Source organism: Phalacrocorax carbo, chromosome 4, assembly GCF_963921805.1.
Source record: "Phalacrocorax carbo chromosome 4, bPhaCar2.1, whole genome shotgun sequence".
NCBI classification, from domain to species: Eukaryota; Metazoa; Chordata; class Aves; order Suliformes; family Phalacrocoracidae; genus Phalacrocorax; species Phalacrocorax carbo.
In genome coordinates, this window is record NC_087516.1 from 12,287,725 (window position 1) to 12,315,496 (window position 27,772).

General features: G+C 40.5%; 1 protein-coding gene across 1 annotated transcript; it reads right to left on the reverse strand.

The window, feature by feature from the left end:
• Positions 1 to 735: 735 nt before the first annotated feature.
• HTRA3 (HtrA serine peptidase 3) lies at positions 736 to 27,729 on the reverse strand. Its single transcript, XM_064449057.1, has 9 exons — positions 26,836 to 27,729; positions 17,413 to 17,512; positions 15,431 to 15,653; positions 14,556 to 14,750; positions 11,856 to 11,888; positions 11,098 to 11,212; positions 4,555 to 4,603; positions 2,685 to 2,780; positions 736 to 1,710 (listed from the first exon to the last, which is right to left on the reverse strand). The coding sequence occupies exons 1-9, from the start codon at positions 27,257 to 27,259 to the stop codon at positions 1,545 to 1,547; spliced, it is 1,401 nt and encodes a 466-aa protein (XP_064305127.1). The 5' UTR covers positions 27,260 to 27,729; the 3' UTR covers positions 736 to 1,544.
• Positions 27,730 to 27,772: the final 43 nt, after the last annotated feature.

Genomic DNA, 27,772 nt, shown 5'->3' on the forward strand with positions numbered 1-27,772 from the left:
AGCTGTAGAGTTGGCAGTCACAGCCAGCCCGCAAGCGATGAACAGATTGCTCTGTTCAGCGTGCCTGGTGTTGTACAAACCCAAAGGTGCAAAGCTTGTCACAAACAAGTCAGCTGGTAGAGCCATAAAGTCTATATGCAACGGGAACCTACGGAAAAGGTTCTAGCTGCTCCAAAGATACACTTTAATGCAAAAAACAGTTAAAGACACAAGAACTGAGTCCAGAAAGCACAGCTTACTGTAGAAAATGCTCCAGATAGAGACGCTCCTCTGTCCCTTTGGGAACAGTAGCAATATTTGCTAAGGAAGAAGATAGTTGTGTGGTTTAGATACCAGGGAAATCTGGATTTAGCTCTTAGCAATTTCTGCCCTAGGTTTATCACATAAAGTCTGACACGCTCTAGCTGTCAAACAGGGTTAATAGCGCATCCTTTCTGCTGCTTGTCACGTACAGGCAGAATTGAGGACAACAGGATCCCAACTAGATTCTCTCTATATGACATCAAAGCACAATTCATAAATATGGAAAGTGTAAATAAATCACTTGTGTGCAAAGGATTTCTAAACATAGCCTATATAAGGGCAGAATAATTATACCATAGGGCTGCAAAGGGTTTTCATAACATCAGGGCCCAATTTTCTGTAAAAAAATTTTCTCTTGGGAGAGTCTATTCCAGTCTGACAGAAGAGGGAGGGAAAACATACTTGTTTAAAAAGAGGTTTACACCAACACAGTACTTGTGTAAACTTTAATCTCCTTACAGTAGAAACATACACCGTACAAGCCAAAAGTAGTATAACAATTTTACAGCAAAGCTTACCAGTAAAATGCAAAACTAATTTGTATCAAATTCTTTAAAAAAATTGTGCACTTTCTCAAACTTAACTTTGTTCAGCACATCGTTTTGATTTATATAAAATAAGGCATTAATTCTATAAGAATCATTTACTATATTCCAAAATCGCATGACCTAGGTGTAATACTCTATAGCCTGATACCATTTTTGTTCCTTTCGATATTTACAGATTTAATCTACCTGCATCGACACGTAGCACACAAGCACTAAGAACAAATACAAGCTTTGCCAATACTAGTTTCACATTGAAAAAGTTATACAAAAAAAGCTCAATTATGCATTGCAATAGCTTCATCCTGCTGCAGCCATGACTGTAGTTTAAGAAAAATTTCCCTTTGTGGCACGCTTCCTCACTTCTGGTAGTATTTTGGTATTTCAAAACACAGACCTGAATCTGCTCTGAACCTTCAGGAACTGGAAGTGGACCCCACTTCTACCAGCTACCCAAGACTTGTTTTCATCCTCCCCCACCCCAGAACAGTTCTTAAATTTCTCTGTAAGTTACATCTTCTATAAATGGCATAACTGAATTCATTCTAGCTACTATGTACAGAAATGGCTCAGGCAATTAAGTTAGTCCACCTTGTCATTAGTCAACAGGAAGTATAATTACTGTAGCTGTAAAGGAGGTATCTAGTGTTCCAGAGTAAGTGAGTTTAATTATGGTGAGAGCTTCCTCAATTCTATTTACATGACAACTTCAGGCTCAATGTTAAATAGCAAGTCATCATTTCCTCTTCGAACTTCAAGTAGTAGAGGTGATTCATTCATCACAGCCTCTTGCAGGTCACTGGAAGTCATCAAAGGACGCCCATTGACTTTAACAATAATATCTCCATCTTGGATCCCTCCTCTGCAGAGACAAGAAGGAAAAGGCAGTAAGTATGCATTCTATGCAGAAAAAAGTACAAAGACTGTTCACCACCTCTTTGGCCGATGTGATAAATTTTCACTTTAGTTTCCATGGAAGGGAAATTCCACCCTTCTGACTGCAGAAGAATGATCGGTAGTACTCGCTAAATGCAACATTAGGCTCCCATTAATTGAGGATTTTCTTCTAAAACAGCAAAAACACACAGACAGTAAAAGTAGTTCAGCTTTCTCTTTGTCTTCCACAGAACTAAAGCAAAGGAGAAACAGAAAAGACTTTTATCCATCACTGACTCACTCCACTCCATCCACTTGCAAACATGCTTTTACTCTCCAGTATGAGTTTCAAACACCAGGAATCAAACCACTCTCAAAATTTCAAGACAAACAAAGTGTGCCAACTGAACTCCAGGTAAATTATTTCTCTCTTGCTGTTCAAATGTACTCCAGAATAGCTGCTTTTACTGCCTTTGCATTTTCTTAATAATTCCTAAAGTAATTTTTAGAAGTGTCTTATTTTCCAACTGTTCTGTAGAAAAGTCTCTCTTTTTAACATAAAACATTGTCTCAGATAATAGCTCTGACAATATCTTGTGTGAATGCTATCCTGTTTCCTGTTTAAAGTCTATCCAAGTTTCTATTTATTAATCTTCAACATACCTTTCAAAAACATAATTTGGTTCATTGTGTTTGGGGTGTTCTTTAGATTTGCACTGTTAGTGCTTATAATGTCATTTTAAAAGTTCTGATATTGAAATATTTCACTTTTGTAGATGTGAGTAGAATCTTAGCACAAATATTTTAACCTTTTTTTTTTTAACCTAAAAGAACAATTTTTAGTTGTTTAAATACAAATCAAGACTGGTAAGAGAAAGTACTTGAATAGAAATATTACCTACTAGCATCTATTTGGAGATCTATTTATTTATGGTGAAGAAAATAATGTGCTCTACATACCTATGAGAAGGTGAGTTTGGAACAACTTCATGTACATAAATTCCACTTCGGACATCAGGAAAATCAGCATTATTGTGTTTCAGTTCTTCCACCAAGCTAAAAGAAGAACAAAACTATACAGCATTTGATTCCACTAAAAAAGCAGTAGCATTCAAAATTTGTTATTTTTTTCTCAATTTTTTGTGACCAAAAATGAATGACTTAACAGTTAATTGTTTGCCCCTTGTTCTTGTGATGAGAATGTAGGGGATTTGATTTTAGAAGAGTCAAAACTACTTACCTGTGCAAAACATGCTATATTTAATGGCCACGTACACCTCCTGCAAGAACCTGACTTTTGCTATTTGTAGCAGTAGCAGGGAGGGCACTGTAGAAGAGCACAGGGACAGCAGCACGGAGAGCACCGGGACAGTAGTACTCTCTGCCCTAGGTGCTGCACAGGGACAAAAGACATTCCTGCTGCAAAGAATTGATGCCGGTGATGGGGCAGAAATTTGCTAACGATTTTGCTGCTTTCATTTTGCAAGTCATCCTTAATTTGTCTTTTGCCTAGAACAATACAGCTTTTGAAAACTTCGGTCATCAGATAGATCAGAACTGTGAGTTTTCCAAGGAAACCAGCTTCCTGAATTGTTTGTGCGTCTCTTTCTAAAGAAAGGAGACAGGAACCAGCTGCAAAAGAGAGACTCTAAAAACATCCTCTCATTTCTGAGGAGATGACCTCATTTCAGGTCTGTGTACATTGTGGGTTAAAACCCTCTTCTAGGAAGAAAGGGTTTTAAACTTATGATGGATAGCTCTGCAGTCTGCCATGAAAACCTGAAGTCCCTCAGACAGAAAGCAAGCCAAAATGTCTGCACACAGCTTCACTTCATTTGGTTTTGTACTGAGGAAGCTAACAATTAAACGACTAAAGCGAACACTCTAAGGGAAGTAGTCTTTTCCTGAAAACACGCCTGGATACATCTTACCCTGCTTCATTAGACACCACAAAAGCAGTAAGATCTCACATAGCATTCACTTCACAGTTACACAGAGAAACATTCCGAGTTTCTCTCCATAGGTGGTGGCCTGGTGATGTTAATGCCATTACAGAGATTTGTTCCAGCTGAGGATCTGACCCTTTGGGGAGGACTGCAAGAGTGTAACTCAATAAACAAAGATGGCTTTACTACTACGCCAGCTGGAAAGTGTCGTTTTATTTTGTAGTCTACTGCCACGTCGGAAATGTGCCTACTGCTAGGAAAGAACACAAGTGTAAGAGCCCTCATTTGTTATCCCAGAATGTATCTGGGTAACAGCAAGACAAAGCAACGTGAGAGAGAAAAGACAGTAAAGAACCGGAGTAAGGTGTGCATATTCTGGCTTTATTAACATGGAGACACAAAGCTTTAGTTCTGCACTTTACCAACTACTTTCTTTCCAGTTAATGGTTAGGCAACAAATCTCACATCATATGGCCTCCACTGGCACTGATAAAGCTACTGCCAACCCGCCAGGCAGCTAATCTGACATTGGCACTCATGGTATCTGAAAGCAGCTGCTTGTTTCAATCTCACGTAAAACCTGGTGCAACTCCAGACATCCTCCTCAAGAACCAAAATCGGTGTTCAGGCTCTTCCTGATTTCTCGGCTACCAACAGAGCATCCACTATAATCAGTATTTAGAGAATAACTGACAGTGATTTTCCAGGTCTCAGAATATATATTTCACCAATATGATTAAAGTATTTGCAGACTTCCTCGAAGCTAATACACAATTCTGGATTCTCTGGAGATTTGTAACGAAAGCTGAACGATGAAGTTCTGAACCACTATTGATGACATCTTGTATGCATGCTTGTACAGATTACCTTTCTAAGATACTTACGCAGGTGTTATTGTCAGCATTCTGATGCCAATGAAACGTTTCTTCCCATCTGAAAATAACACAGTGGATAGAAATTTAGGCAAAAACTGACAAAAATAACTACTTTGATGACCCAAAATACCTCTCAATTAAAACAGGATGTATCAGCTTTCCACAAAGCTAAACAGAAATCATACACATCTACACTGAGGTAATTTTTTATTTTGGTTAGCCTTGATGTCCCTTCAAGCGAGGGTAAGAGGGACACTCGTTTACACTCCATAAGAGTTTTCCATATGAGTTTTCCTTCAGGACGTTCAGGAAAATTTCCATGTTCTAGTATCACATGACCTCAGTAAAAGGAAAATTTCATAACCAACTACCATCTCGTCTGAAACTGGTCAAGACAATTTAATCATGTGGTATTTTCATTAAAATGTAGAAATGGGAGTTAAAGAAATTAAAATATCCACCTTTCAGAGAAAGGACAACCAAAAGACTCACACTGATTCTAATGCAAATGGATTGCTATTTCTACCCCAAAGAATGAAAAGCAAGTTTTAAAAAAACCCATAGACCTCTGACAAAATGATCTGAGGGCTGGAGCACCTCTCCTATGAAGAATGGCTGAGAGTTGGTGTTGTTCAGTCTGGAGATGAGAAGGCTCCAGGGAGACCTTATTGTGGCCTTTCAGTACTTAAAGGGGGTTTATAAGATGATGGGGACAAACTTTTTGGCAGAGCCTGTTGCAATAGGACAAGGGGTAATGGTTTTAAAGTAAAAGAGGGTAGATTCAGACTAGATAGAAGGAAGAAATTTTTTACAGCAAGGGTGATGAAACACTGGCACAGGCTGCCCAGAGAGGTGGTCAATGTCCCATCCCTGGAAACATTCAAGGTCAGGCAGGACGGGGCTCTGAGCAACCTGATCTAGCCGAAGATGCCCCTGCTCGCTGCAGGGGGGTTGGACTGGATGACCTTTAAAGGTCCCTTCCAACCCAAGCCATTCTGTGATTACCTAGGACTTTACAGAATTTTAAGTGGTGAAAATTCACTCCTTTAGGAACAGTGCCACATTTCTGTAGTTGGCTTTTAGTAGTCATTCTATTGCACAGCTGTCTTATGAAAAAAATGCAGTTTGATGACTTCCTGAAGGGAGTGCTTCAGTAGTTAGTTATATCCGGTATGAAACAATATTTCCCCTTACTTGTTCCAGCATAACTACTTCACAATTTCTTCGAGCTTCTCCGTGTTCTCATGTGAGGAAAACATTTGAAAAGGAGATGTACGCAGTCTCTAATTCTTACTCTTTCCAAGAAAAATAGTCCCAAGTAAAGGAATTAGTCCTGAATCTTACACATGTCCAATATTGCCATTAGTGCGAGTGAAAATGCTGACTGCTAAACATTGCATCTACTATACTCTGAACTATCTTACATCTGTAACTGTCATCCCCGTTTTTCCCTGAAATGTTCTCTCTCTCCTCTATTTTAAAGTGAAACTAATGAGATCAAAATCAGCTACAGCAGGACTGTCATGAAGAAGTCCGATTACTCAAAAATGAAGTCTCAAAAGCTTTGGGCATGGCCGTGAACAAGTGTGCTCAGAGTTCTTCTCTAGTCTACATGGCATAAATATAAGTTTTCACTTTTTAAAAATATCCAGACATGATTATTCTCCCACCTGAAAATAATCCCCCATCCTGCAAAGTGGACGGTTAAATTATGAAGCTGTCTTCATGAGACACATAGATGACCGACCCTCTGATGACAGTTTACTGTTTGCATTAAACAGCTTGCTGCTGGTCGTCGCCCGTGTGATGTAGAAATATGCAGAAGCACAAAGCATACTCTGGGGGCTGAGTTAGGAATGTTTATGTCAAAGAAAAATGAAAATGAAAGAGGGTCAAAAGAAACTGATCTGGAAGAAACAAAACAGCAAGGAAGAGATTGGGCAAGAACGAAAGGCCACAGCAGAAATGCCTCTGATCTAAAGAAGAATTATTTCCCTAGTGGCTCATGACACATGTAAAAATAAGGCTTTGGGGGAAAAAAAAAAATCTGGTAACTACAGACTTATTCACAACTGAAAGTCTCATTCTACCTTCATCTTTGGGCCTGCTGGGGTATTACTTCGCTCCTGTTCGTGCATTAAAATTCAAACCAGTCTTCAGCCCTCTCTCCACAGTAAGTCTGCTATACTGCAAATAGCAGTTCGTACTATAACATCAGCAGGCTATTGGATAAAGTAAAACTAATAGCTATGAGCTATGGGTTATTTGAGCAGCAGAGCCTAGATACGTCCCCTTCCCACCCTCCAGCCGTTTTGTATGTCAGAATACAGGTAAAAAAACTTGATGCATTTTGTTTTAGAGAAGTCCATTCCATTCAGTTTAACCCACGTCAAACATCTTGCACAAAAAACAAAAGTTTTCATCAACAGTGATTACAAGGCATGTAATTGTCCAGTTTATTAGAAGCATTAGAGACTGAACAGGGACAGACAACCAGCTGTAGTGTTTTATCATCCCCAAAGGACAGGCGTTTTGATGTCAGGGTCAAGTCACATTGGCAGAACAGCATGTGGCACCTGGAACCACCACTGTCCTATTACATCTGCTCTGTGAATAAAAACTCTCAAAACCTGTCATTCTGGCAATTTATGCAATCATCAGGCAGAAGAAAAAACAATTAGGAGAACTGGAATAAAGTGAGGTCGTAAATCTAAGAAGCACGTCACCAGGGTGAAGTCCCAGCAGTAGTTAGAAGAAGGTTAATATGTTGAAACAATCAGGTTGAACAAATGTGAAGCCATTGCAGCTTAAAGCTGGAGCAGAGCACAGCAGAGAGAGATATTCAAATCACATTGCATTTCTGTAAACACCAGACTAACTACTGATTCCAGTGGTACAAAGTCAAGCAAACCAGCCTCAACCACTAGTTTAAACTTAAATCTGTTTTACGTTAATAGAAGGTGACAAGCAGCTGACCCCTAGTATCTAGCAGCAGTTCACTGTTTACAGAGATTTCTGTTCCACAGTAAGGAAAGCATTCACTTTACTGTTAAACTTTTCTTTTCTTTTTATTGATGCTTGTAACAGTGGAAATACAAACCAGAAAAACACAGGCTGAAGGCAGAAGTGCTTGAGACTTATGAACTGTGGCAAAAAGGACTGATAAATCCAAATTAAGGGGTCAGGTACTCAAACTCTTACGGGCATGAGTAACTCTGGCACACAAGTATCCCCATTGCAGTTGATTTCACTGGGGTCAGGATATCACCAACATCTCTGAGTGAAGAAACAAATCCTGCACTTGTTATTCAAGTGGCAGGCAAAACTCCCACTTCTCTGCTCACTCCTTTTGCACTTAGATCATCTTGCAGATTGCATGAGCAGTCCTGAAAGCATTTAAGCATGATATTCCACTGCCAAACAGAAACCATGAAAACAGCTCAAGTCTATAGTGCTGAATTACGTGCAGTTTACCTTCCATATAAAACGTATAGCTGAATTAATCCGTAGTCTGAATCTACATTCAGCAAGCCTCCTAAGCAGCCCTCATGACTACTGGTAATAATTACCAGTAATAATCATACATAGGTAAGCATATAGTTTCAACACAACTAATAAAATGTTCTGGGGATGTAAACAAGGATTAATAAAAATAAATTGTTGGGTGTGGCCAATGCAGAACTCCCCCATTTCTCCTTGCCCATCAGAAACAAGTTTTATTAATTTTCTGCTAACACTGTATAAGAGGCCAGGCTGACCTCTTAGGCTCAATTTTCTCTTCAATAGTTTGTCAAATTGCTAACTTACTGTGTTCTATCCTAGAGGATCCATGTCTGAACACTTTCTAGTTTTACTGTTCTGCTCAAGACTAAACTAGGAATAGATGGCAGAGCCAAGACTGAACCTGAGAAATTCCTATGGGATACTAACAAAAGGTTTTTTTTTAAAAAATAAAAATCAGTCAATGCTTAAGTAAATAGCTGTCTTCCAGAGGCAAAGACAGAACACACAGATGGTTAAAACCAAGATATAGATGGAGACATAACTTCATGCACCAGTTTAGGAATTCCTAACTATAAAAGGAGGTTAACATTATTACTGATAAATCCAAAATTCGTAAAGGCTTTCAGACCATTCAACAGATAAATATCTCTATGCAAAGTGTAGTAAATCTTTGGTCAAAAATACATTAGGTATTATTACATATTACCCATGTAAGAGGTAATACAGAATGTTTAGATAGTAATAATCAGTGCAAATAATTCATTCAAATGCCATCCGCTCCTTCTTTTCCCCCTCTCCGCTCCTGTACTTCAGCTGATCATATATTTGCAGTTACGTACAATAGATGTGACTTCAGAAATATAGAACTTGTAGTTATCTGATCAACTGAGATTTAAAGACTAAGGTCAAGCTTATTAAACAGTATTCTGAGTATCTCCTATATGTCAGAGAAAATCTAGAAAGAGCAGTTTCCTAAGGGAATTTTATCATCGTCAGGCAATATGATATTTACAGCAAAATGGCAATACCCTTAAACTTATTTTTATGACCTAATTGTACCATTAGGGTGGATCCCACTGAAACTACTGAAATGTAATTGGAGCAAAAGAAAACATGATAAAAACATCCCAAAGATTCTGCTTACATAAGGAATTTATGTCAAGAAATAACGCCTACACAACAAACCTGAAAACTATTACTAAAGGCCTAAAAAATGCAAACTAAGTCTCAAATACGGTGAAAGTATCTCCTAGAAATTCTCCTTCTCTATGCACCAAAGGCTTTAAAAGACTGTTCTTCTCCCTGCAGCAAAAGTACAAGAGGTACTTCAGACAAGCAAAAAAAAATTAATAAAATCTTTTAAAATTGCCTGTGCCCAGGGTATGCCAAGCGATGATGGTCACACTGATGCTAAGAGTAAGTGTGAATCCTTTTCCTTTGATTAGGGGATAATGAGAATGATGAAAAAAATTAGACAGTACGTTACAATCACAAGATAAACGTTAATCTTTCTCTCTTTTTTTTATTCCTTCTGGTTTTTTTTCCTCTTAGGGTTCCATAGGCAAAGTTATCTCTAGGCCATCTGGCTGGGCTCAGCAGGTTCATCATTCTCTGGAGGCAAAGGTGCCTGAAGGAGCAAGGTGGCTGATTTCAGTGATGGCATCTCTAGCTTTCACTGACTTTCCAGCCTCAGTTACCAGGAACCCCTGGCAGATGACGGGCTTTCGGCACGAGGCTTGCGTTCATGCCTCTAGAGCCACATCTGCAGCGTGAGCCATGGTTCCTCCCCATTTTGAGATGAGCAGATTAGTTCTGAAGGGTAACATCACTAATGATACAGACTTGCTTCTCTCAGAAACCAACAGTTAGTAACCTGGATGAATAAATAGTTTTTTTGACTAGTTGGCTGAAACAAAATTGTGTCAGCTACTTTGAAATGTACTTTTCAGAACGTAATTTAACAACTTTTTTCAACTCCCCCCCCAGTCAACACGTGAATACAATCTAATTTGGGGAATTTGGCAAAACACAGATGAGGGGACCCATCAGAATCGTGATGGTCTCAAATCTACAAGCAGATGCGTAACTTTTAAAACCTCTGACTAAGGCAAGTTTCAGAAATAACAGTATCTGAAGGAACACAGAGGACAATGGTGTAGGGAAACAACCCCTGGCATCAGCAACTGGATGAACTCAGAAGACAAGATTAATATAAAAAAAGATTCAAGAGAAGCGGCAGCCAACAGTCATGCTAAAAGATGAGGAGGATGTGGACAGATAAATTGGCAAGCAAAAGAGAAAGGAAGGTTTGGCCTGGATGAAGCCTTACTAGATCAGCTTTGGCTGAACTAGGTGCAGCATGCAGTATGACACCTAGTTCAGTGTGACAGATATGAGACAGGCACAGAAAAAAGTCCAGAGTACTGCAGTTGTCAGTTGCTGGTATATTTAGACTTATATTCTCTTTGGTGCAGAGGCCTTTCTTTTTTCTGCCTCTCCCCCATGTATTTCTTCAGAAACTAGTACATAGCCCTTCTACCACTGGGGTCTGGGAGTCTATCTCAATATCCAATTATACAGCACTGACATAGATGACCATGGCAAAATAAAGCTCATCCACTTATAGTGCACACACTACACTCCATCCATGACCAGTGTTTTAAAAAGTTTTTACCTTATTCTCCCCAGTACGCCTTAATCTCCTTTTCGCTTGGGCAATATGTGAAAGAGGAGGATAAGACTCATTGAACAAGTCACCATCTGTTCTCAAGATCATTTGAGACTGTAATGACTCATCTGTGTCCTCACTACCCTCAGAGGTCCTTTTTCCCAGATTTATACAGACACTGTCTACTCTTTGGAGGTTTGAGCAATAAAAGATCTGTCCCACTTCTGCGAAATTGTTTCTATTTCCAAGTCCATGGTGTTCTATACTGTAAAATAATGCTCCTCCTTTCAGTAACAGAAACCCAGACCTGTGTCTTTTGGTATTTCACCAACAGATCAGGAAAATAATTGGAAAATGTCACTGTTTCTTGCAGACCTTACCTTTACTTTGTTTGTCATGCGACTCTGTGAGAAACTGAGTGATGCGGTCTGAAGGAATAGCAAAAGAAATGCCAGCTGTGACCTTCAGGGTGTTAATCCCAATCACTTCACCATCCTGTTGAAAGATAGCACCCAATTAATTTGCTCCTAAGTGACAGGGTTCAGCTCACTGCCTAAGTTTAGAGTGTTGTAATCACTCAAGAAATAAACATTACTTCTAAGGGAGGATCTGGGCTCTGATTCACAATTCCTCTCACATTTAACTGTGATGGCCAGAGAGATTACAGTACAGTTTGTTCATCCAAGGTCCATCCCACCACTCGGCAAGAGATTACCTCCACTGAGTGAGCAGTGGAGTCACTACTACCACTACAGCCACAATTCACTGACCTGCAAAATCAGTGCTGGTTTAAAGCAATCTATTTTAAAATCAGTTGTGCGGATTAACTAGGTCCCATCTTTGCCCTGCATCCCAGGTTTTATAGTGTGAATGAGCATAACTGCTCCTACCAAATCCCATTTTCCTCGCTGCTGTATACTAAAATTTCCTCTGCTCTATGGTGAGATGTTTTTCAACAGTGTATGAACCAAGACCTGATTTGCATAGTTTGTGTTAGCTTCACGGTATCTGCCTGCCATTAGCTTGAACGACTGGAAGCTAGTAAGACCTATGAATCTTATTTAAAAAAAAAAAAAAATTTCTCCCACTTATTTCAAACTAGCTCTTAAAACAAACCAAACCAGTCACTTGGACTTACCAGGTTAACTAGAGGTCCTCCAGAGTTGCCGTACTGTAAAAATAACATAAGGGAACACTTAATAAGTAAGTGCTATTACAAAATAAATTGGTGCTTCACTGTAGGAAATGCAATTTTTATTTCAAACAATATTTTGTTCGTAAGTAAATGAAAGGCAGCGGGCCATTTCTAAGGCAGCACTGACGGACACAATGTTAATCACAGAAGATTACAGCTAGGTCTTACCCTACACATTCACAACCATACCACATCTGACCTAGTGATCAGATTTTTTTTCTTTTCAGAAACAGGCCTTAAGTTAGGAGCAGGAACGTACCACTCCAAACAGTTAGATCCTAAGTTTAAAAAGAATCATTAAATAGTTAAAACAAGCATTTTGATTCTTCTAAAAATTGTCAGAACAAGGTTTTGAAATAATTAAGTGCCATTTAAAGTTATATTTCAGTGAGGTGCATGTATGGTTCTTAAGCAGTTTTATTCATCACTTTGGTTTGTAACACTGTCAGTCTCTCTTATTCTCCACCGGAGAAGAACACGGTGCTTTACATGTTTAAATCACAGCATACTGCTATGAGGTAGATACTACTAAGGACTGATTTAGTAACCACAGAATGCAGCCCTCTCTACGGAGGGCATATATCAGCTCTGAGCAGTCTGAAATTGCCTAATACCTACTGGCCTTCAAAGGAAACATCCAACAGGACTACAGGAAATGGGAGTTGGAAAAGTTCCTTGTCCATCTTCATGCTGGCTCAACAAGTTTATTTTTGATTGATGCCAGAGTTTTCAAGTAGGTCTACTGAACGGCCAAGAGCAGCAACTTACTACTCAAAATAAATAAAAGCTAAGTGATGCATGACAGCAACGTGAGCCATATAAACTGTTTACACTTTAGATAGCACTGGGCAAAGCTTGTAAATTCTCAGAAGAAGAAAACAGGCATTAAAGTTTTTAAAACATCTTCAAAGTTCAAGTTTAAACAAAGAGATCATTTCTTATGTTGGAGCTTTCCAGTGACCAGAGGCTACACACTTAATTTTTAGGTCTGACTGACAGAAAGAAACCACGATAATGATTTTTCAGCCTTCCTCAGTGTATCATCTTTCATTCACTTGTCCTCTACTTGAAGGATGCGGTAACAGATCTTCAGCACATGCAGTATAGCTCCATTTAGGAATGCATGGCCCTGTTTTCTCCTGCCCCATGTTCCTGCTGTTGTAGCATTTTTCAGAAGGCAGCTGCATGCACATTCCTGCAGGAAAGTCTTGGCTGAGCCACAGGAATGCTCTGAATAGACCAGCTCTCAAACTCCTCCCATTCTCAGGAGAAAACTAGTGCATTAGCTAACACAAAGCATCACTATGCCAGGGACTATCTTCATATTTTGTGGTCTCAAATGGCAAAGCAATTCAAACATATTGTCATTTTCCTTACCTCCTCTGCTATCACTATTCCATTTGGTCTAGCATTATCTGAAACACTCTGTTATCCTTGTCTAAACTTGCTCATTAGCTTTTGAGGGCAGTGAATGCCTAAGTACATACAAGGAAGCAGTCTGATCTTGAGGAATGTCTATAGGCGTGAAGTCAAGAATCCCATGTTCTAATTCTGTCTCTGCCACCAATTCAATGTGCGCTCCCAAGTAAGCCATTTTGCATAAGCTTTCCTATTCTCTTTTTATAACTGAAGGAAGTTATTTCAATTAAATGTCTTAAGAGGTTTGGCTCCTGGATTGTATAGAAGCTTTTTGAAAAAAGCTCACTTTTATGTCATATCTTAGCACAAAAAGTAATTACTCTTTTTTTCCATATTTCTCTCAACAAGTCTGGGATGATAAATATTTGTGAAGTGCTCTTTGTGTGTAAAATGCTAAGCACTATGGCTGATTATGTCAAATTTGATATTGAGGTCCAGCAAATAAATGCTGAAAATATTTTCCTTTCAATGTATAACAGATTTCAGCTGTAAAATTTCAGGCCATTTTCTACCTCAGATATGCATGCTTTTTTAGATATGCGTGCTCTTTTTTAGAATCACCACAAGTTATATGCACATATATGCTCTGAAGGGATATTATTTTCATGTATTTCTATAAAACAGGCAGTGCTAGGACCCTTAACTTTGAACTGTATCTCAAACTTTATGTTATTTTACATCTAGATTCTTACGGGGAGTATGTGATGTGCAAAAGGAAAACAAGAACAAGAACTAAAGAACCTAACCCTCTCCTTAAGTTCTTACCTGGGTGTCCTGTCACTGCATTCAAGAAGATACTATCAACTTGTCTACTCCGTCTGGTTCTAATGCATGGAGATGAAAGAAACTTTGGCTCTATTCTACAGCTTGCTTAGCCAGATCAGCTGAACAAGCAGAGACACAAATGTATTGATTTACTACATTCAACCATGTGTTACTGCACGAGATCTACAGAATGAGAAGGGTCTGTCATGTGTAACATTTTCACAGACAACCTCAAAGAGGGCAGTTTTATTTAACATACTTTTCACAACATTAATACCTGAATACAACTTACAGACACTGCACAGTCTTTTGTGAAAAGAAGAGCCTATCGCTGACTTTAAACAAAGCTGCTTTTATTTAGTGGATTAATCTTTGAGAGCACACACTTCCCTGCTGAATAGGTGGGGATTTCAAGGTCCACGACTGTGAAGCTCAGCTCCTCACGTACCTACTACTTACATTGATAATAGCATCTGTCTGAATGTAATCCATATCCGAGTCCCGCAGGCCAAGTTCTTTGCCATCTCGCTGAGCAGTGCTGACAATACCTGTTGTCACCGTATTCTGTAAGGCAAATGGACTTCCAATTGCCACAACAAATTCTCCTGGCCTCAGATCAGCAGAGTGTCCCAGTAACAATACTGGTAGTTTTTTCTTAAATAAGCACAGAAAGAAAGAAATAAACATTAGTTATACCTGAAAATAACCTGATTGGCAAAAACTAGCAAGAAGTTAAGAACACACACTTTCCATTATGAAAGAGCCGCTCATTATCATATACCCAAAACTGACACCAGGTAAAATTAGTATACTGCAGGGTGTTACTGCTTTAAACTGTCTTCAGAAACAAACTGCTAGCAGCAGTACCTTTCAATTTCATCCAGAAGAAAAAAGCCAGCAAGATTCTGAAACAGACTTCCCTGCCTTCCAGCATATTGTTCCCTCCTCCTCCTCAAAATAGCATACAAACAGCTATTGACCAGCCTGCCACTCTCCCTACACTATGTACCACCTTGCAGTCCCTATATTGACACAAAGCTAGAAGGATTACCCAGTACAGCCTGGGTCTTCAGGTAAAGATAGAAGAACCTGGCCACATATTAACTGAGCTGCATTTTTTTTTCTTTTTTTTTAGCACTTCCTAGCACAGAAGACAGTAATTTAATTCTAAGATATGATTTCCAGGCCTACAGAAACAGTTTGTTCAGTACATTGTTTTCTTCAGATATATTTCCAAAGAATCCCTAAACATATATTCCAGCCAATCACTCTTTGCTAAATGAAACTGAAATAAGGTTCCCAAATTCATTCACTCATCTGTTTATGTCGCTCACCTTAGGGTGAATCTTTATTGTTGCAATGTCAGATTTCTTGTCAATGTCTTTGATGGTTGCTTCATAGGTATCTCCATTCTGTAGCTGCACTTTCAGTTGTTGCCTCCCTGATACAGCATTGGTGCTTGACACCACGTGGGCATTGGTCACAATTAAACCAGAATCAGACATAATAAACCCAGATCCACTGGAAAGTGGGACATTTCGACCAAAGAGAGGGTGCCTGTACAGAAAGCAAGTAATTACAAGTCATAAGGGAAGTATAACTTAGAGAAGATTACACTAGAAATCATTTACCACCTTTCACCCTGCAAAATAGAACATTTGATGACCAATGTTACAACCCTTACAAAAATTAAATTTAAAAAATTGTCGAAGAAAGGACCCTTTTCTGAAAATTGTGACTGCTTTTAGTCAGTCAGGGAGATAGGAACTGAGGTTTTCAGACAACCCACAGGGTCCTTTCCCTTTGGTTTCCAACATTATCTTTATAGGCTTCCTTGCAAAAAGGCTAGGTGACAGAAGGCAAGGAGGAGAAGCCTATCTGATCCCACTGGTTGCTACTTCTATACAGGAAGAAAATTACAGGAGATAATAGGGCTGACAAATAGACTGATCCTCTAATGGGAAAAAGGGAAGAAGAAGAAACCTTGCAGCTGGACAGAGGAGTGAAAGAAGAGGTGACATCTCAGGGAATCCTGAAGCCCAAGTGTAGACTGGCAGGAAAAAGCATGCCTAGAAACTGAAAGGCCTGGGAACGTGAAAGAAAAGAAATGAAAAACACTAACAACTGGTAAAACTTGGTGGGAAACAACATTTGCTGCAATATAGACTGTTAAAAAACTTTATAAACTGTTCGAAGTACTACGACTTTTTTTCTATGAACAATTGCTTCAATGACCTTAGATTTGCTAAGGGAACAGAAAGTGCCTGGGCAGAAGATGATGAGAAAAGGTCCACAAATTTTTCTTTCTTCCAAGATGTGGTCCTTACTAGGAAATTGTTTGAAAGTTCTGGGCTATTTAGCAGTAAGAATTGGAGCCAATCCCAGGCAGAAGGTAGTATCACAATCAGCACCCACCAGGCTGCTGGACAAACATTTACTTATAGGGAAAGAACAAACAATCTTAACCACATATACAAAGATCTTGAACACCTTCAACTGTAACGTTCTCTCAAAAGACCAATCACCACATACATAAAGCTATGCCTCAGAAAACCTGATTATCTTGATTTTGCATATTAAGAAAGCATATAAAAATTCTCCAATAAATTCTTAAGCCTATGCAAAATTGAAGTACCCCAAGCAGAAAGATATTCAGGTAATGGAGTACATACAATATCTGGAGTAATTTGTTCTGACAGCTGGTTGTTTTGAGCACTCAGTGTTAACCCTGCCTCTCAAGTTGTTTTGAGCATTCAATGTTAAACTTGCCTCCTCAGCTCCAGCTTCAGTACACTGAATATGGGTATGTTATGATCAGCATATTTAGTACATTTATTCCTATCGGAAACCACTTCTGTGTTTAGATAGGTTACATCTGGTCAACACGTTACCTGTTAATGTTGTCCCTGCCAAAATAAAATCAATTCTCATTTAAAGTGGGATAAGCAAAAAGGAACTATATTTTTTCCAGCTTACCTTCTGGATTTGTTTTTTTTTAAACTGAGGCAATAAACATAATCCAACAAGGAACACATTTTAGTGAAAGCTAAAGAGACCTCCAAACACAAGATAGACTTGTTTAATGCCAGATAATATGTATTGTACAGTACTGTAAAGACTCTAAGCCCAATAAAATTGATCTACTGAACAGGAACTAAACACACAAATGGGCGGTTCTCTGGACAAATGAGTCTGCTGTCATGTTCAGAGTAGGCTGTGAACTTCAAGAATTCAAAATGAAAGTTAGTACACTGGAAAATCTTTGTAGACCTTTGTTAAACAATGCAATTTAAACATGAAGAATTACAAGTGTTACCTGAGGAAAAGTTCAATATGCACAACTGCAGGTGCAATCTTTTCCACCACATCTGCTATGAAGTTGAATTTGTATCTTGGGCTGCTGGACTGTAGGTGACCTATACTAGCAGAAAGAATTGGATATGTTAATAAGGCAATACCCTTTTTTACCAAGTAGGCGAAATAAATATACTTTGAAATGGTCTGTTTCTCCCACTGAGATAGTTTCCAAACAGGTATTGGAAAATGAATCAAAGTAAGATTTGTTCAAAACTTATCCAGCATTTTGCTTGATCCTGAGAAAATAAAACATCAGCATCACTTGGCTATAAATTATTTGACCTTCTTAGAAGTCTACAAGACTTGTCTGGAGTATTTTTCTCAACTACTAATTATGCAAAACACATAGGGCCATAGGATAAGTCAGGTTGGAAGGGATGTCAGGAGGTCTCTAGTTTAACCTCGTGCTCACTGCTGGGTTGGCTACAAAGGCAGTCCAGGTTGCTCAAAGGCTCTGTCTAGCTGGGGCTTGCAAACCTCCAAGGATGGAGAGTCCAGAACCTCTCTGGACAACTTGTCCCACCACTTCACTGTCCTCCATGAGGTAAAAGTTTTTCTTATATCTAGTCCAAACCTCTCTTGTTGAGACTCATGTTTCAACTCATGCCCATTGTTTCTCATCCTCCCCCTATGCATCACTGTAAAGAGCCTGCCTCCACCTTCCTGATAACTTCCTCATGAGTACAGAAGGCTGCTGTTAGGTCCTCCTGAAATTCTCTCTCCTCTAGGCTGAAAAAGCCCAGTTCCCTCAGCTTCTTCTCACAGAAGACACGTCTAGCCCCCCAGTCATCTTCATGACCCTCTCCTGAACTCAATCCACTTTGTCAATGCCTCTCTTGTATTGAGAGGTCCAAAATGGATGCGGTATTATAGATGTGGTCTAGCAAGTGCTGAGTGACCTAGCTGCAGCATTTCATTTGGGAACTGCATTTAGAACCCAAGTTAGGATTTTTTGAAGTAGACACATTAGAAACCTATTGTAAATTATAACCTTTGCACCTAAAAAGTTTTGCAAGTTCACATTTAAGCTGTCATAAGCAGCTGGACATAGCAATAGATCACTAAATACTAAGCATTCTGACAGAAGCCAGTGTGGTACTATGTTAAACAGCACTATACACCGCATTTATGAACACCGAGTATCACTCCATGGAATAAAGATCTCAGGGAAAAAAGCCCAAAGCATCCTGGCTTCTAATGTCACAACATCCTGCCTAGCTTCTAATGTCACACAGCACAAAGTAGTAATACTGTTTGTGCTAGAATGTCATGCTTATCTGCAAACCCCAATACATGGCGACATACCACCATGTATGTTAACCATATGCTAGGGGACATATCACCACACTTAAACAGCAATTACTCATTTTCACAGCCTGATGCTTTAAAATTAACTATGGGATCTAGGGAAAGAAGTAAACGAGTTGTAATCAGATACAGCAATAACATTTTTGGCTTTTTTTCAAATCTGGTGCAACAGCACACTATTTATGCCAGGAGATATAATTCTTTTACTGCCACTTAGTCAGGAGGGAGAGGCTCTAAATTCTTACTTCTAAACAATATCAACTTTTCATAAGTGACACTTTGTGCCATCATGATTTTCTCTAACTTCAACTCATGCTGAACTTACCACACAGTAGATCTTGCATACCAAGTGAACACCTGGTCTTAAGGGTTCTAGATTTGCCTATTTCTAGATCACATAACATAGTAGTGAATCCAGATACAGATCTGTCTTTTGAAAGTACATATTTTTCTTTTATCAGCTGCCCTTTACTCAAGTCTTTAAAAGGACCTTAGGTAGGGGGCATCACGCAAAAGATAGATACACAGAACAGAAAGGAGAGAGAAGTTTAAGAGAGGAGAGTTCTCATACATTTTGGTATTCTGTGTAGTTCTTAATTCAAAGATAATTTTCACTAATCCATATCTACAGATATTTACTGACCACTAAACCTTGTAACTTTTAAATTACTTGCATTGAATGTAAAAATTATAGCACAATGGTGTCTAACCTATTTACAAAGAAGATGTCTCACTGATCTATTCTGTTCTTTGAATGAGTCCATAAGATAGTGGGTGACAGAACTAGTTGTTATAGTTCCTACAGTCTCTCAGAAGGCTTTCATAGTAAGTGCCAAAGGACCTACAAAGCCAGAAAGCGAGCGGCTTTACATTACCACAGTATCCAGAAGACCTGAAGCAAAGACAGGAACTTAGGGAATGGACACAACACTGGTAGCAAGGAAGAAAGTACTGAAGAAACCAGATCAAGACAAACAGGCATTTCTCCATAAAAGTTCATGAGTTCTTTTTCCTGTTACTGGACATGGGATTTACTTCTGAGGAGAAAGAAACCATGCTTACATTTAGCAAGCTAAATTTATATGATAGGGTATAAACAGAAGGAACAACTTGGCAGGACTAGATTCAGTCTATTAATTTTATGTACATTCTCATGCACTCTGAAAAATTCCTCTAACCAATTAAATATGCTTGTTTCACTATTCAGTTTAAAAGTGACACTGCAAACAGGAATCACAGAGGACAGTCAAATGTAAGCACAATATACTGTTATTTATTTTGCTTACTGGGCCACTGAAGCCTTGATCGTACCTTCAGTTCACAAGCAGCTTGCCTGATTATTCAGTATATCCTTTGAAGTCTATTAACACAACCTCAAATGCTTGCATACACAGCCGTGTTCACTGACAGGTTATAACATTATCATTACATTTATCTTAATAGAAATGACTACACATCTATGACAGCTGGCTAGTCCCTCAGCTGATGAACTAGCACAGAAGAGGGGAGGGGGGAAAGCATGGTGAATATAGGCTTTCAGTCAATGTAAATCAGCATAGCTCTATGTGAGGCAGGGCAACTAAAACCCTTTTCATCTGCTGAGTGCTGAACTGTTCTGCCCATACCAAATCGCTGCAGCATTGCACACGGCCAAAAGCAGACGAGGATGCCTGACAAAGAACTCAGTTTTGCACCACTCTTGAACTAGCCACCAGGAAAACATTATTTGTCGCAGTGGCGTTCCAGGTAAGATTTGGGGAAGGCAGAGAGAAAAAGTCTGAAAGAGGTAGTGGATGAATGTAAACGTGGAAACAGTGGAAGAAAATAAAATGCAGCAATGCAGAGAGGAGACTAAAACTGAAGCAAAGCTTGTCTTCTTTCCATACCATAGTGAAAGCACTTCTCAGTCTGCAGAAGTCCAGAACCTCTCTGTTGGAGTCAGAAGACAAAAATACTCAAACCTGAAGATGAATCCAAAACTGCACTATATATTGAGGGGAAATTTGAAACAAAGGAGGATCAAGAATAACAGACATGCAAACTTTATAAGACAGGTGTAGCTGAAGATCTGCTGGCCTGATCAGTGAGCTGTTCTTACTATTGCCTGGTGGAGGCTAAGTATTGGTGAAAACTGACACACAACGTTGAGATGCCTTCATAGAAACTGATCTTTCTTAAATCATCTTCTGTAAGCTGGGAGTGATAAGAACCTTTCAACACATTATATGACATCTCAAAAACTCAAACTGTGGATTAGGAAGATGTAACTGCAAAGTAACATTTACCCTCACACATACAGCCCTATTTAAGGGAACTGAAAAGTTAGTTGTTATTAATAACATTTTAATGCACAATTATTAAACTGTTGGTCTTCCTCAGAAGTTCTCAATATACTTTAGAAGGAATTGCAGCCTGAGAAACCGAAGAAGGCAGCAACATCCAGTATTGTCTAAGTTGTATAAGGTCACCCTGAAAACAAGCGTTATAACTGTTGCAGTAGAATCAGGGATTTATGTCAGACCTTTGATCTATCCTTTAATTTGCATTAGTTAGTAGACACTAGCTGCTGCTACTGTTCTTACTAAAACATAATATTAAATATGTGCTTTTTTCTTTCTTGTTTCCCCCCACCCCAAGATAACTCTTGCTGTCTTGCAGAGTTTCACGCAGCTCTCAGACCTCTGCTGGACTGTGAATGTAAAAGCTCTGAGTTTACATCAGCTTTGTGTATTTTGACCTATTGACCTACTGAGATTTGCCACATATTTTTTCAACGGTCTCTCAATAACATCCATTATTTTCCATGTTATTACTGCATGTCCAAAATCATCTCACACTAACCAAAGCTAATTTATCTTGGCAAAAAGCTGTAATTTAATCCGATTAGCTATCTGTTGTATAAACAAAATATCAAAGGTACTCCAACCAGGTTGTACACGAAGTAAAACCAAATTTATACTGCACGAGTCTTTAGCTGTCTACACATTTCTTAACTGACACAACTAGATTTTCCCAATCTGCTCCATAGCCACAAATCAACAGCAGATCTGAACCCCCATCCTATCATTTCAATTAAGTGATCAAATCTTCAGAAGCTCTCCAGCTCCTCTCACAGAACACTCATAATCCAGATTTGGATATAAGTACATAGACTGGAGTTAAAGGCATTCAGTCCGTTTTGTAAAAACTTACTTTTCCAGTTTTATGGGCTCCAACTACACTGGATTTACATGGCTAAAGCTACGTGCCTGTCAGGTAGGAGTATCCTTATTATCAGTTTAAGACTTTTCCTGGATAGTAGTTTCATCTACAGGCTATGCGTTCATTTAATAATGTTTTATTTACTTTCTTGCAGAGACAATAGACCCACTCCAATCTCATTAGCACTGCTGTAAAACAGGAACAACTCCAACAAATTTGTAGAGTTAACCTAGTATGAAGAGAACCGAAAATAATTTCAGCAGAAATAAATCTTCATAATCCCACTGAAGACAATAAAGCTAGACCTATTTACATTTGCAAAAGACAAAGTTTCTGAATATCTGCCAACTTGCTCCTTGTAGAATGAAATCAAATCACATTCAATGCTTTCTTAAAGACAATACATTATATAAAAATCCACAATTTTATATTCATCAAGAATTTGTGAGCCTGAGAGACTCATGCTTTTAAGGTTGTTCCCCTGTCCCCCTTTTAAAACCAGCTTCAGAAAAGGTCTGTATGTTCAGCAAAATTATTATGTCTAAGGGAGGACTGCAACCTGGCAGATCTGATCACCAGGGATAAACACTGTCCCTACTGTGCTTTCATGTAAAGAAATGAAAGACAAATAAAAGATTATAATGTCTCTGCTTAAAAAACAGAAACATCTGCTGGAAACATAGGTTCACGGGCAGCTTTTCTGATGAATTCAGCATTAAGATCAAGTTGCATAGCTGTGCACTGACCATAAAGCCTTGGTGAGTTTAATGTCACATTATGGTTCAGGCAACTTGTTTATACAATGGATGTCTACTGTGCACAGATGAAAACAATTTGGTGAACCAACACCAAAGTGGCTTTCTTGTGCAGTGCAGCAATCACAACAGCCAGACAGAGAGAGACTGGCACAAGCCTTCCAGCAGACACTTCACTGCCTCACTGAATTCAGGCGCTTGTTATTCCTCCTTCCCAAAAAACTCTCATAAGGAGAGACAATGAGAACATCTCTTTCCTGTTAGCTATTCTACACAAAGCAGAGAAGCACTATACTCAGAATATTTACCAAACTCTGTGCAATATTCATCCTCACCTGCAGGAACTCAAAACAAAATCAGACATAAGGAAAACAATCAGTAATGGAATGTGACTAGAGTTTGCATTTCCAGCCAATACCATGCAGTGCATTTCCCTAAATACAGCTGGAGGCAGCTGTAAGGCTTTGGTGACAATTAAATGAGTAGTAGACAACAGTCTCTCTTACCGGGCCACTTTCTCAGAAATGCAAATAACGATTTGCTCAGTTCTTCCTCTGTATCCAAGGCTATGTACAGGCACAGTCCAAACACCCCACATAGAACTGTATGCAATGGCTCTGCTCATGCATTAACCGGGTTTTAAACATTTCTTTTGGGGAACTGAACTTTTAGGCTCATATCTTGCAAAGATTTGACTGACTCTGTTGAAGCTTTACATGACAACCACTTTCTCACAGTAACTCCAGTTAAACAATGCAGAGGACATTCTCATACAGAATCCTGCAAAGGATCAGTGTCAAAGCTAAGGTACTTTTTTAACTGGAACTTCTTTCCTCAAAGGTTTTCTAATCAATCTTCTAGTTTTCCTTGTTGCACTGACAAAACGTCACCCCTATTTAAAAAACAAACAAACAACAAACTATCTTTCGCTTCCATGTCCTAGGTAAGAAAATACAAATATTTTGACATCTGAACTGTCTTCACAGAAGCCATTAGCAAATTAACATTGCAGTGAATTATTAACTGTACTAAGAAAGCTGTAATGAAAGATCATGAAGAGCCCTTTGTGCAAGAAAGAGTCTGACATAAATTGGCCATAGATTGCAGATGACCTTGTGAATCCTTTGAGTGAGGAGTCTGACACTTAATAGGTAGATACATGGCATTGTTAAAACTTAAATTTGCTGCAGTGAGGAACAGGGCTCTGCAAGAATGTGTCTTTGATTACAGAAGTTGTCTTCAATAAATGTTTATGCCATTGCTTATGCGCTAGCCTGTAATAGCTTGTCTTTCCCACACTAGAGGACGGAAGGCAGGAAAAAGCTAGCTGCTTCAGAAAATTCCCATATATTAAGTTCCCATATATCTAATGTTGAAGAGGAAAAAAAATAGTATTTGTAGCATATAGTTTAAATTTGCCTAGGAGTTCCGTGGACTGTTCTTGTTAATATCTCAGAGAAGTCCATTGGTCTGCTCAGATGTATAGGGCTAACTGTATGAGTAATAGTTTTCAGGACATAGACATACTGAAGAACATCAGTGATAGAGGTCCTGTATCCATCTCCATGCAGTACACACCCCCTTTAGTACACTGCAACTAAAATTTGCAATTTGGCGTGGTGTTCTTCAAGACAATCCAGGCCTTCAACAAGGAAAAAAAATTAAATTCTGTCAGTTTGGGAATATTCACTCAGTCATCCTGGGTACTTCTTTCCTCCCCTCCTTTCTGCATCCTTTACTATCCATTATGACTCTTTTTTCATGCATCCGTGTTCACCAGACTTCTGTCACTAGGAAACCACAGTTGAGTTTTCTCAGCCTATCTTGGTTTATCACAGCCAGAATCTAACTTAGCATCAACATAAGTAACTGGAAATGGAGAGGAGTAAAGATTTCAAAAGCTGCTCCTCAGGGTCGTTGCATGTTCTGGAAGTGGCCTAAGCCACGCTATGTAAGGCTGCCGTTACCTGAGTTTGTTTTAATATATGCATGGTTAAGTAAAATTGGATTTACTTCATAACTAGCTTAGCCCTTCAAATTCTGAGTCATCTGAGGCCAGATTTCTTTTGAGAACAGGGAAAAGAGAGAAACTTGACAGTAATTTTAAACTGCCGACTTTCTTCTAAACCTTTCATTACAGCCATTGCATATTATTGTTTAAAAAACAAAACAAACCACAAAAAAAACCAAAACAAAATTGAGTTCTATTCTCAGCCTAACCACCAACTCAGTCTGACCTTGAGCAAGACACTTGGTTTCTTTGAGCTTCAGTTTATGCAGCTGTAGAATTGAATAAAAAAATTAAAACTTAACAAAGAACCAGACGCTTCATCTAAGCCAGTGTTTTCTGGGACAAAAAAATAAAGCCAAAATAAAGAGAACACTAAAATAGCTGCTTGGAAAAAAAAATAAAGAAAAAAGTTACCTCTACCTCACAGCTCCAGATTCCCAAGCCTATTAACAGTAGATTCAGGAGGAATCCTTAAAGACAATGTCATATATGGCAAACCCCAAGCACTAGCGAGCCCTTAGATGCAGGCTAGCTCACTCGTTTTGGTTAAACATTCTGATTATTTCATGTGGATCAGTTCCAACCAAGTATTAGGAGTACTAAAGCTAATGGATACTGATGAGAAAACGAACAGGCAAACAGCAACTTCTAGCTACAAAATACTGAAGAGCCTGATCATTGCAGCTCCAGGCAGGCATCTGGAGCAATTCTTGGCTCTGACAAGACAGTCCTAAAGTAACTCCAAGAATATCATTTGACCTCCTCCCTCTCTGTGACACTGTTCACCTGCTCTCAAGAGCAGGATATATAAAAGGTCCCCTGATTACAGAAAGGCTACAACAGTAGCCCTTTGCCCTCTGACTCCTCCCAATAATTTTGGCAAGTTTGCCACCTATGAATACACAGAATGGTTAGTGGTCTGCTTGACATAACGGAAACACTAGTGCATGATTTAAAACTCCATTATGCATATGACTTTTCTTTCCAGGAACACCATGAGAATGGTAACAGAAGCAAACTCTTAAAATAATGCATCAGTAAGTATGTGAAAAGGTATTAGCAGCATTAACACCTCCATAAATTGACCCATTTTAATACTAAAAAAACCAATTACCAATGTGACTACTAAACTTTCTGAAGTTAAGCCATTAAGCCTGAAGTTACCATAGCATATGACAATAGCCAAAGTCAAGCAAAGGCCTTAGCACGTTACAGGAAACAGAGGACCGTTTGATACCCCGAGTGTCAATATTTTAAACGGTAAAGGAGGTTCACAGGCATTTTTTTCCCGACTTTGCATTCTGTAAGACTGCAAAACTTCTTGTGAAAAGAAAATAAAACAGGCAAAAGACTATGTTTTAGGTGTTTTATATACTGCTTGGTGCTTTTTCTGCCGTTTGAGCTATGTGGCTTTAAGAGTCATTTTCCACCTAGAGATACCCATCAGGTGAATCCAATTAACTTCCCATACCCCACCAGGAAAGGCCCTGGAGCACAAGTGCTCCCGGGTCCCCACTCTGCTTGTGCGGGCCATGGTGCGATGGATCTGCAGTGCAACCTGCAGGGGTGACGCCACTGAAACGCCTCAGCAGTGAGCGCTGACGTTATGAAACCAATGCGGCGTTGGCGGGACTAGAGCAAACTTGTACTGCTGCCCTGCCTTGCGAGGACGTAACGGCGGCCCTGACAGCCTAAAGCCCTCCACCGAGATCGCTTCCATGCCGCCAAGCGCGTTTGCCTCCTGCTCACAGGAGCGGTGCAGCAACACGTGTGCCGAGGCGTCCATGGCCACGCTACCAAGGGGAAACCTTCCAAACCTCAGCTGAGGCCTCTACTCCACATTGAGAGTGGTTTTTGACCCTCATTTTGACCCACTGCTGAGGAGAATTTTTGCCGTTCAGAAGGAGCCTGAGCACACAGTGATCACGGGCAGTGGGGAGAGGTGCCTTGACATTGTAGCCTCTTACCTGGAGCCACCCAGCCGTCACAGGTCACTGAAAACCACGGCTTTTCGTGCCCTGTAAACCAGCACACCCCGTGCCACCCACCTGCCACCCTCCGCCCCAGGAGGCCGTCACCCCATCGGCAGGCCCCGTCATGCTCCTACCCGATTCACAGGCTCCCTTCTGGACCTGGGCGACGGCGGGCAGGCCGTGCTGCAGCGCCTTGCGGCTCACCGCCTTCAGCTGGCAGATGTTGTCGTAGGTCCGGCCGTCGCTGCCGCACACCTGGGCACTGAGCTTGCACTGGCAGACCCCCTTGGCGAAGCGCTTTCCCATGGGGTAGCGGCAGTCGAGGCTGTCCCCGCAGGGCGGGTCCTCCTTGCGGCCGCAGGAGTCCCCCTCGCCCGCGGCGCAGATGAGGCAGCAGTTGCAGCGGTCGGGGACGTAGCCGCTGGGGCAGCTGGGGCTGGGGCACTTGGAGACATCGCAGCGGGTCGGGCACTTGGCTCGGGCAGCCGAGAGCTCCGCGGCGCCCGGGCTGCAGCTGAGGGACAGCAGGAGCAACGGGCTCAGCAGCGACACCCGCATCCTCGGCGGGCTGCTAGCGGGCAGAGCGGCGGAGAAGGGGTGCGAGCCCGCCCGGCTCGAGGGGAGGAGGCGGAGGAGGGGGAGAACGTGCAATCGCAAGGGAAGGGAAAGTCGGGCTTTATGCACACACGGGTGGGGAAGTCCCTTCTGCCCCAGCAGGGCTTCTGCAGGCGGAGCGGGAAAGAGCAGCTGATGGAAGAAAGGAGGCTGGAGTGTAAAGGCGCAGAGTCAAGGCCAAGCTCAGTTCGTCCGAGGCGCGGCAGCTCTGCTGCTCCCCGGGACTAGCTCGCAGGGCTGAGGTGCCGAGCCATGGCCAAGCCGCCGCACACAGTGAGCGCCGTCCCCAGGCGGCCGCGGAAAGCTGTGAGGACGGCGCCGAGCGGGGCGGCAGGGTTATATGTGGGACGTGCCCGCCGCCGCCGCCTCCAGCAGCCGCCGCCGGAGCTCCGTGGCGGCAACGACGGCCAGGCCCCACCCCGGCCGGGGAGGGACGGCTCCCCGCGGGCGGGTCGG